Source organism: Malus domestica, chromosome 11, assembly GCF_042453785.1.
Source record: "Malus domestica chromosome 11, GDT2T_hap1".
Taxonomy (NCBI): Eukaryota; Viridiplantae; Streptophyta; class Magnoliopsida; order Rosales; family Rosaceae; genus Malus; species Malus domestica.
This window is the reverse complement of record NC_091671.1, coordinates 10,271,083-10,281,997: the sequence shown is the minus strand read 5'-3', so window position 1 is coordinate 10,281,997 and position 10,915 is coordinate 10,271,083. Positions and strand designations below refer to the sequence as shown.

General features: G+C 35.0%; 1 protein-coding gene and 1 long non-coding RNA gene across 2 annotated transcripts; both read right to left on the bottom strand.

Moving 5' to 3' along the window:
• Positions 1 to 418: 418 nt before the first annotated feature.
• Positions 419 to 2,398, bottom strand: LOC139189614 (uncharacterized). Its single transcript, XR_011573428.1, has 4 exons — positions 2,171 to 2,398; positions 1,703 to 1,761; positions 1,483 to 1,545; positions 419 to 817 (listed from the first exon to the last, which is right to left on the bottom strand). It is a non-coding gene; the product is annotated as an uncharacterized lncRNA (long non-coding RNA).
• Positions 2,399 to 5,622: 3,224 nt separating this feature from the next.
• On the bottom strand, positions 5,623 to 9,303 carry LOC103447765 (nudix hydrolase 9). The gene is made up of 9 exons (XM_029088446.2): positions 9,118 to 9,303; positions 8,915 to 8,989; positions 8,461 to 8,517; positions 8,211 to 8,293; positions 7,736 to 7,794; positions 7,341 to 7,489; positions 6,993 to 7,133; positions 6,289 to 6,447; positions 5,623 to 5,909 (listed from the first exon to the last, which is right to left on the bottom strand). The coding sequence occupies exons 1-9, from the start codon at positions 9,196 to 9,198 to the stop codon at positions 5,814 to 5,816; spliced, it is 900 nt and encodes a 299-aa protein (XP_028944279.1). The 5' UTR covers positions 9,199 to 9,303; the 3' UTR covers positions 5,623 to 5,813.
• Positions 9,304 to 10,915: the final 1,612 nt, after the last annotated feature.

Genomic DNA, 10,915 nt, shown 5'->3' with positions numbered 1-10,915 from the left:
GGTTTCACTACACCCCAATCCGTCAACTACGTCGATTTTTTCATCCATTTTTGCGCACATCTTTTCATTTCAAAAAACCCAAGTTGAAAGAAATTGTGCCTCATTTGACGGACTGGACTAACAGTGCTAACAAAATAAAACTATAGTGACAAAAATGCAACAAAAAAAAAAAAACAAGAAGGACGAAAGTGAAAATCCAATTAAAAAACATACCATATACTATTGGGTCCGCACTACATCGAACTTTAACGATCTGAGCCGTTTATTTTCGAGTTGCACCTTATAGATCACCCTTGCAAAATATTTGCCAAATCGGAAATATATGTGGCATTTAATTGAGTTCAAAGAAATAATTGACAAACACTTTGTTCTCTACGAAATAATGAAATTTCAACGTGATAATTAAATTGGCAAATGGTTTCAGACTAAATTGAATTTTTGCAAGGATGATCTATGAATCGAGACTTACAATTTGATGACAAGTAACTGTAATTAGCTACGATAAGCCACCATTGTCAAATTACAGGTATATAATTCAAATGAACAGTGATTAAAAACAAATTATGTTTTACAAGCATGTGTGTGAAACTGAGTATAACAAGCAAGGTTATCTGTTTTTGTACCGAATAGCTAATAACGAAGAAAGGGAGTCCGAGCCTTTAGAAGTGTTACTGAAAGCTGCCGAGACACTAACGGCTGAGAGATTTGAGCAGATCTTCCATCAAACATTCTTCACGGCTTCAACCATCATCTTATACAATGTGAATCCACCTTCATGACAGGCTGGCATTTTCGACGCCATGTTCTCTAATTCAATCTGGTATAAAGAAAATTTCATGAGATTTGCATTGAAACTCAAAACGGAAGTTGAGATTCATGAGTGGTCTATTGTATCACAAAAAGCAAGGCATTGTTATTCATCTCAACTTGTTTTGCTGTTAATGAGGAAGATTAGTGTCTCGTCACAAGGTCCCCAGAAGTTTGCATCACTATTGAACCATGTTTCAAACAGTATCACCATAGCTCGCAAACAACATTACCGCACAATTACCTCTTGCCATTCTACCATCATTGACAGCAGAATTTAGATAGTTCAACTTTAACTAAAACAAGCATAAAAGTTAACTGGAATCGCTCCAGGGGAATCACACCCGTTCTTGGCCTCTCACCAAGAATTTTGTCATCTCAACAAAATAATCCCATACAACTATTGGAATTACTGGGGATATTTGGAAACTAAATCTAATCCCAATGAAACTGGAAGTAATCTTAATCCTCATAAAAGTAGGAAATCAAATAACTAAAACCAGATACTGAAATACTAAAACCCTAGAGAGTAACAGACTAAGACACCCTTTAATTTAGGGCAGCCACCACTTCTGTTCCACATCACCGATACAGTAAATAAAACTCATCGTGAGCAGGAAAGACGCATAAAATGTGTAATGGACAATTAGGAAACAAACATACAGATGTACTTACAAGGGAAGCTGAAGGTACTCCGATTTCTTCAACTACCTCACGAACAATGCTCTCAAACATCTCCTGAGAAACTTTGTTGTTAATAGCTTTGGAGTCTGTCACGTACTTACAAGGATAAAAAAAAAGTTTGAAATGATCTAGATAATGTGTGGCAAGCATATATAGGCAACGATGAAATCTCACAATGCAGCTAAAAATGTACTAATTCCTGCAGTAATACCTTCTGATCTAACCAGGAATCTTTCCCACAAGGGATTTAAGTTTGTGCCCACAAAAGTCCTGCAAAGCAAGTAGGTAACTGATTTAAAACCAGCAAAATAAAAGGCTGATTGTATATCCTTTTAAAAAGTGGCATCCGATTGTAATTTGTTTCTTGTTTTCCTAGTTTCATAGGAGGAACCAATTACAAACTAATTTCGCTTATCAAGTATCATGGAATTAGAATCTGCCAAGACAGAATAAAAAACATTTCCACTTTGTTCAAGAAACCATCTCTTCATGAAACTGTATAAATAAGCTAAATTACTTAAAATGCTATCCACCGTCAATATTTTATTTTATTTTATTTTTAGAAGAGGTAATAACTGTGAATAAGCGCATAAATCTAAAAATGTTGCATTGAAGAATCAGATTTAGACAATAGTATATATGCCGATCATTTGTTTGTTTGATTGAGAGAGAGAGAGACCTATAATCTGTCAGACCAAGGTGGAGGCACACGTGAGGCTCTTGGTTAGATCCACCTCCACCATTCCAGACATGTTGTCCATACTGTTGATGCAAGAAAATATGCGAGAAGGGTAAGAAAATAGATAGGAATAAGAGGGAAAAGAATCCTACTCATGATCCATAACCAAAGAAATTATAACATAGAGATACAAAAATAAAGAAGAAATGAAGCAGAATCTCTTTAATATACAAGTCACTGATGGCCAGCAGAAATCATAATTTTCCACCTTTTTAAAAAGAAAAAGAAAATAAAAATACAAGTACTTAGTATCGAAGGAAGCACAGAAAGCTGCATAATTGGTGGTAAATACATAACCAATTAATTGTTTATTTAAATCACAAAGGCCAAAATTAAAGGAAAAAAAAATACAATATATTTTTATATAAATGTAATCTTGTGCTAGATTATGTTATAATTATACGCAGGGAAAAGCACTGTTTGGGTGTTTGTTTGTTCCCCTAAACCCAATCACAGACCACCTCAGCTACTTAGTAAAACTAAAATATAGTTTTCAGAATATCACACATTGATCAATCAAAAAAGATTCAACAACTAAAAAAAATATCGATTCTTTGGGATCCTTCTTTTTGTCAAACGGAACGAACAGAGATAGAATCAGACCGATTCTCTAAATGTCTTTCTGGATATTCCTTAATGAACACTTATAACTCACAAGCATGTTCTGCACCACAAACGTATAATAATTCCTTGCCCTCGGAGGCTTGAAATGCTTTCTGAACTGATTGTATTCGAAATTTCTCGCTATAAGTGGTTTTATTTTTTATGGGATGTGCTATCCACACATCCCTTTTTATTTCTTTCACACCTCTTGTTAATTTTTGTCATTTGATCTTCTTCAATTCATCCGATCGGACGGTTGAAAATTAAAAATGTGTGAGAGAAATAAAAATGGGTGTGTGAATATCCCATCCCTTTTTTATATAGAACAATGAAGAATAATTTTCCGCACGTGTGTTTTGCACGTGCTGGTCCAAACAGTCCAGCCTTCACCCCTAATTGGTGCCCATTTGGGAATCTGTGTAATAATTAGTGCACCAAAAATGTTGATGTCATTCTTTCTCATTGAGGAGATATAAAGACAGAAAATTTTCGGTGTGCCTGTGCATCGCTACATCATATATATTTTTTAATTGATAATTAACGCTCATGATAAATATTGTTATTATTTATTTATAAAGGAAAATGTAGTAATGTTTTCTTAACTTTAATCAAATTAGAGCAATACTCTTTCAATTAAAAGATGTGATTATTGGTCTCTTACTTAACTCATCAAAACATGCAACTATGGTCTTTTTATTTTCAACTTCGTTAAAAATTCTGCTAAAATGAGTCACGTGCCACGTACGTGAGGCTAAATCAAGGAGAAAATATGAAAAATCAAATAAGAAAATTATAGCAATTGTCTCTCAACTTTCACCCAATTAAGATAAATAATCCCTCAACTTAAACACAATTGAATAAATGGTTCCTCAAATTTAATCCGATTGTAGCAATGAATATTTTAATATGACTCATTTTGACAGAAGTTCTGACGGTCCTGACGAAATGGATTATAACTGCACGTTTTCATGACTTAAGGACCAATTATCACATATTTTTAGTTGATGAATTATTGCTTCAATTGAGTTAAAATTAAAAAACGATTGCTACAATTTTCTTTGACTTATATTACAAGACAAATTAAAGATGTTACGTGATATTGTGTTACAGTGAAATTTCTTGAAATGCTGCACGTAAACATCATATGCTTATCTAGTAATATAACGTATGGTTTATATTTTTATTAAAATTTGTATTGACTTGGTCTTTTGCTTTCGCCATCATTGACTCACCAAATACGGCTTGCTTTCATTGTCATTTATGTCTATCAGCACTTTTTTCGTACACACTACTGTGGGTCTAAACTGAAGTGTCCAGTTTTCCGGTCAAAGCAGTGCAACTTGGAAAGCTTCTAGGTCTTGCAATTAGGAAAATTAATGAAAAGGGCTTGAAAACTTTGAGTTTTAATGATAAGGACAAAATAAAAGGTAAAGTGAATAGTACCATGATTGACTTTTTAGTGTAAAAATGTGATTTTTTGTTAAAGTGAACAGTACCAGATACTTTTCGTTAAAGTTCCCCTTGCAATTTTATATATGGATCGATTATTAGCCCAATTGCAATTTTTGTTCATGTACACGTGTAGGTTGCAAAATTTTTCTAAGCTCCGATAAATAGAATGTGTCGGTTAATATATCCAAGTCGTTTCATCTACTTATTTTGATACATGTTTTAATTATGATAATATTTGAGACCGCTTGATAATTATTTTGTTTTTACTTATTTGAATTCTGAAATTGGGTAACTACTTTCGTTTTTCAGAAAAAACGAAACTTCAAAACCAAAAAATGAAAACCACTTTCTTGAGTTTTCAAAACTTGGCCTTGAGTTTCTAGTTTTGTCTTTAAGGTTTTATTTTTCTGAAACTTGAAAACTAAAAGTAATTACCAAAGTTTTCATTTTTCAGAAAAGTAAAAATTAAATACTAAAAATTAAAAACGAAATAATTATCAAACGTCTCCGTAGTCTTGCAGTTATGTATAGTTGAACTTGATCACAAACCAAACAAAATTACAAGACAAACATTGCCAAAATTGAAAGGATGAAAAGAAAATAAATTATAAAGATCAGCAGCCTATACAATGTATACCACACATGACGTGAGCATACTGCTACGGTAGCGTCTTGTGTCAATAGAAACGTGCACATTTTTTGTCCACATATCCTTGTTTCATTAATAATGACACCAAATGGCAATGCACCCAAACCCATAAAGCGAAAAGAAGAGAAGAGGCAACAGAAAAATGGATCATAAACAATGCATCTGGTCAAGTGGGAAAAATAGTGATAGGGCAATTATAAGACAAGATACTCTTACCCCTTTGCCTAGCCTTCTTCATGGACTCCACCTAGGCACCTACTCTCCAGAAATGGGCACTTTTTAGTTTTTACCTTGCTGCTAAAGTCTCAGAGGTAAATCGCAGTAAAAACACAGATCATCTGACGGAAGCTTTTACCAATGTACTTAAATCCAACACGAATTGTAACCGGGAAAAATTATCGGCATGAATCCCTCATAAGAATTATCCATCCTATAGTTTGCTCGGATTTTCACTTTCGATTTTGCAGTATTTCTTTGTTGCACGTTCGTCTCGTGGTTTCATTCGGTTTCACTACAAAATGCAACAAAAAAACTACAAGGACGAAAGCGAAAATCCAAATGAAAAGGGACCGTTGCTGCAATTTAACCAATTAAAATAAAACCATATATCACAGATTGTAAAATATGTTTACCACTATTGGTGATAACAAGTTGATGACAAGTAACTGTAATTCAAATTAACTGCGACTGTAATTCAAATTAACTGTGATTAAAAATAAATCATGTTTTACAAGCATATGTATGAAACTGAGTACAACAAGCAAGGTTATCTGTTTTTGTACCGAATCGCTAATAACAAAGAAAGGGAGTCCGAGCCTTAGAAGTGTTACTGAAAGCTGCCGAGACACTAACGACTGAGAGATATGAGCAGATCTTCCATCAAACATTCTTCACGGCTTCAACCATCATCTTATACAACGCGAATCCACCTTCATGGCAGCCTGGCATTTTCGACGCCATGTTCTCTAATTCAATCTGGTATAAAGAAAATTTCATGAGATTTGCATTGAAACTCAAAACGGAAGTTGAGATTCATGAGTGGTCTATTGTAATTTGCTTCACAAAAAGCAAGGCATTGTTATTCATCTCAACTTGTTTTGCTGTTAATGAGGAAGATTAGTGTCTCGTCACAAAGTCCCCATAAGTTTGCATCACTATTCAACCATGTTTCAAACAGTATCACCATAGCTCGCAAACAACATTACCGCACAATTACCTCTTGCCATTCTTCTACCATCATTGACCGTGAATTGAATATTAACAAATAAGTAAACGAAAGAGTTCTAATGCAAACAATTGTTTAGAAAATACATACATGATGGTGCATCTCTGTCCGATAAAAGTTTGAACTTACCATTGGAACTGTAAAGAGCTGAGTTGATTCAAAGCTGTCTTGGGCACTAGAATACAGTTTTGGAATCTCCTTTGAGCTGAGACTGCATTTCATGAAGAAAAATGCAGTTGGTCTCACATTAAGCTCCCTGCGGGATAGACCGATAAAAACTTGCTCATGCTGCATTATGGCCAAATGAGTAACATTAGATACTTTTTAGTCAGAGAGGAGAGGAGTTACTAAGTAGTATCAAAAGAAAAAGTTTATTATCGTTGGATAATAAAATGCCTTAAACCTAGAGAGTCCGATTGGTGCAGACAGCATAATTTAGATAGTTCAACTTTAACTAAAACAAACATAAAAGATAACTAGAATCGCTCCAGGGGCGTCACACCCGTTCTTGGCCTCTCACCAAGAATTTTGTCATCTCAACAAAATAATCCCATACAACTATTGGAATTACAAGGGATATTAGGAAACTAAATCTAATCCCAATGAAACTGGAAGTAATCTTAATCCTCGTAAAGGTAGGAAATCAAATAACTAAAACCAGATACTAAAATACTAAAACCCTAGAGAGTAACAGACTTAAACACCCTTTAATTTAGGGCAGCCACCACTTCTGTTCCACATCACCAATACAGTAAATAAAACTCATCGTGAGCGGGAAAGACGCATAAAATGTGTAATGAACAATTAGGAAACAAACATACAGATGTACTTACAAGGGAAGCTGAAGGTACTCCGATTTCTTCAACTACCTCACGAACAATGCTCTCAAACATCTCCTGAGAAACTTTGTTATTAATAGCTTTGGAGTCTGTCACGTCTTTATGGTGATGGGATATTATTCCAACTTCGTGGGGCTGTTAATCATCAAACATTATGGAATTAGAGGTCGAGAAAACCCAAAGGATAAAGCAATAGAATAACCTTCTTATCATTACTACAAGGATGAAAAAAAAGTTAGAAATGATCTAGATAATGTGTGGCAAGCATATATAGGCAACGATGAAATCTCACAATGCAGCTAAAAATGTGGTCGCAAACTATTTTTGTTTCAGTTATGATACCTCTGGATGGCCTCCTGGGAATACAAAGTGTCCGGGAAACTCCCCGACATTGTTACTTCTTTGCAACACTAGTATTTTCTTGTCAGATGTCTCCACAATAGCACCATTACCCAATGGACTTGAGGTGTGTTGACAACGTATGGCATCATCTACAGACAAGCAAAGCTATAAACGTCAAAGAAATTTACGAACCAAGTGAATAATTATATGCCTTCTGAGTTGAATTTACCCATTGTAAGGCTTCATTATCATTAATTTTACCAAATGCTCAGGATTCCAACAGGAGAAAATATTAAAGATGATCAGGGACTCAAGTTTGTGGGTGTGCGAAAGACAAAAATGAGAAAAATAATGGAAGCTCATTGAGAAAAATGTACTAATTCCTGCAGTAATACCTTCTGATCGAACCAGGAATCTTTCCCACAAAGGATTTAAGTTTGTGCCCACAAAAGTCCTGCAAAGCAAGTAGGTAACTGATTTAAAACCGGCAAAATAAAAGGCTGATTGTATATCCTTTTAAAAAGTGGCATCCGATTGTAATTTGTTTCTTGTTTTCCTAGTTTCATAGGCGGAAAGAACCAATTACAAACTAATTTCGCTTATCAAGTATCATGGAATTAGAATCTGCCAAGACAGAACAAAAAACATTTCCACTTTGTTCAAGAAACCATCTCTTCATGAAACTCTATAAATAAGCTAAATTACTTAAAATGCTATCCACTGTCAATATTTATTTTTTTTATTTTTTTTATTTTTAGAAGAGGTAATAACTGTGAATAAGTGCATAAATCTAAGAATGTTGCATTAAAGAATCAGATTTAGACAGTATATATGCCGATCATTTTGTTTGTTTGATTGAGAGAAAGAGACCTATAATCTGTCAGACCAAGGTTGAGGCACACATGAGGCTCTTGGTTGGATCCACCTCCACCATTCCATACATGTTGTCCATACTGTATGATTATCAACAATGTACACTAGATCAGTACATTACATGAATATCAAAAATCAAATGAAACTACGGGTTACAATTTCAGACAGAGGGATACTTGTCAGGAAGAAACTAAATGATCCTGCCATCATACTACATAAGTTTCATTGTCAAAGACGATCCACATACCCTGAACTTTGTCCCATTGTACAGTGATGGATTTTTCTGGACCCTTTGATCCCATATCTATAAAAACAAAATAAAACAGCTTAGCCATACAGTATAGAAATGTGAGTGAACACAAATCAGAAAACCAAGCTTGTGATGAAAAAACCACCGAAAGACGCTTGCGTATTCAAGAAAATAAACTCAACCCAGGATCCTAATTTGCAGATACTCCAAGTAGATTTTGTAATGGAACAAACAAGCTCATCTAATTCCTACCAGAACTGGGCTCCCCAAAATGCAACCCATAACACACTGGACTGTTTCATTTCTCCTTAAATTTACAACTCTCTCACCTATCAATTGTAAAAATAAAAATAAAGAAACCCAATACACAATAAATACATAAATGAACATAAATATAGAAAATGCAGCTTACTGACCACACATATACATAATTACACAATCAAAAGATCACCTCAGAGATAGAATTCTCCAAGTTGATGTCTGGGTGGGGAATTCGATCATAAACTCCATCAAAAACCACAGAAATCTATAAACCAACAAAACAAAACTTTCATCAGGTTTGTAAATCATATGCATTTGAAAAGATTACCATTGAAGTATGGCTTTGTTAATCATACAAATCAAGTGAATGATGGAAACGAAGAGTTGAAGAACCTGCGAGGGTGAAAGACCAGATGGGCATGCGAGCAGCAGCCTGTAAGGCTTAGTGATCGTTTCAATCTCTGCTTTCTCCATTGGAATAGCAAGCGCAGACCAATGTCGATGAAAGTCTTCTGGGATTCTGAGAACTTTGAGAAGCCAACGCTTGCAAGCAACTGGCGAGGATGGTTGCTAACTTGCTCTATGGTCCAGATGGGCTTGGCCAGCTGGGTTTTAAAATTTTAGGGCCCAAGATAAAACTTTTGGGCTTTTTTATCAGGCCTGGATCGAGTCAGGCAGGCCCATTGACCAATCCAATGTCTTGGTCCGTTAGGCTTACCAGGTTTGTATGTTAGGAAGTTGTTGTTGTCACTCGGAGATGTATACACCATGCACTCCTCTTTTCTTCGTCAACTGAAGATAATATCTTTGTTTTTATTGTCAAACATGGTCAAACAAAATGCATGTGGGTTGGATCCAAAAGAGGAAGTTTGACATTACCTTATAAACCATCAAATTAATATTTCATCTTTGTCTTTTGACATGTCTATTGGAGATATTCTTAGAGAGGCCCTCCTCGCTGCCGCAAGGACGGCGTAGAGGACCAACCACCAACCGCCTACTATTTTTGGGGGATTAGAATGGATACCTTTCTTTCATTAATTAGTAATCCATCTTATACTTTTCAACTTGAATTTTATTTTTGGAAGTTGTTGTCAATTTCTTCATTCAGTACGTCTTGAATCTATAAGTTATCATAATTCTCTCATGTTAGTACCACTCTAAAATAGGGCACCGTTCACTGTCCAAAAAATGAAAAAGGCGAAGAGAGACGGAGAGAGGTATGATAACTATTTTGGAGTTTAATAGAAGTTCACACTATTTCATTATTTTTCCTGCTCCTTTGAAACCAATTTAGCTAAGAAAATAAGGGCTTGTTTGAATGTACTTTTAAAATGACTGAAAGTGCTTTTAAAGAAAATTGTTTTAGGTCTCAAAAGCACTTGAAGTGCTTTTTCAGGGTCCACTTGCATTTTTACTAAAGATTGATTCTAAAAATATTTTCACCAAAAATGCTTTCAGTCATTTTAAAAGCACATTCAAACAAGTTCTAAGCCCTGGTTTGGTACTGAGGTAATTCTGAAAAAAAAACTGGTATACAAAAAAGATGGCAACTTTTTTGTGTTTGGTAAACATTCAGCTTCAGCTTTTTTTCACAGTGTTGGGTAAAAAAAAGCCAAAAACAGGAAGCTGCAAAACCTAGCTTTGAAAAACCGGCTTTTTTCATATCTGTTTTACATAAAAGTTTACTACACACTATAATACTATTTTTTTTTCAAAAGCACTTTTACAAAAAAGTTTACAAAACACTCTGCTGCTTTATTTCACAGCTGCTTATTCTCACAGTACAACAAAAACAATTTTTTTTTCAAAATACATCAATACCAAACCAACCCTAAACCTAGTCACTCCTCCCATTATATGCAGAGATCGAGCTTTCTCTCCTAGCCTTTCGATGCTAGACTCGGTCAAGGATTTGTCTCACCTCAAGTCTTCTTGGGGATTTATTTTCCCAACTTAAATGATCGAGTTGGATCTTCAAATCTGTCGGCCCCAGTTTGGGGGGTTGATGTGATGAATTTACCGTTGATCGTGGTAGATATGTTCCTCTCGGTATTTTTAGAGCCTTGAAGACACAAATTTACAATGAATCTGGTCCATGCGAATGAAATGTCGACAAGTTGCGAGGATATGTCACCCTTTGACGTAGACTCGAGTTGATTTAATTAAGGGTGTCTAGATGTTTAGGTCG

Bases quoted from the DNA above. Each gene is read 5' to 3' on its own strand.
- LOC103447765 (XM_029088446.2), bottom strand. From the start codon at position 9,198: ATGGAGAAAGCAGAGATTGAAACGATCACTAAGCCTTACAGGCTGCTG. The intron at 7,795-8,210 runs GTCTCTTTCTCT...CTTGCTTTGCAG, and splicing joins CTTGGTCTGACAGATTATAG to GACTTTTGTGGGCACAAACT. The intron at 6,448-6,992 runs GTAAGTACATCT...GCCATAATGCAG, and splicing joins GAGTACCTTCAGCTTCCCTT to CATGAGCAAGTTTTTATCGG.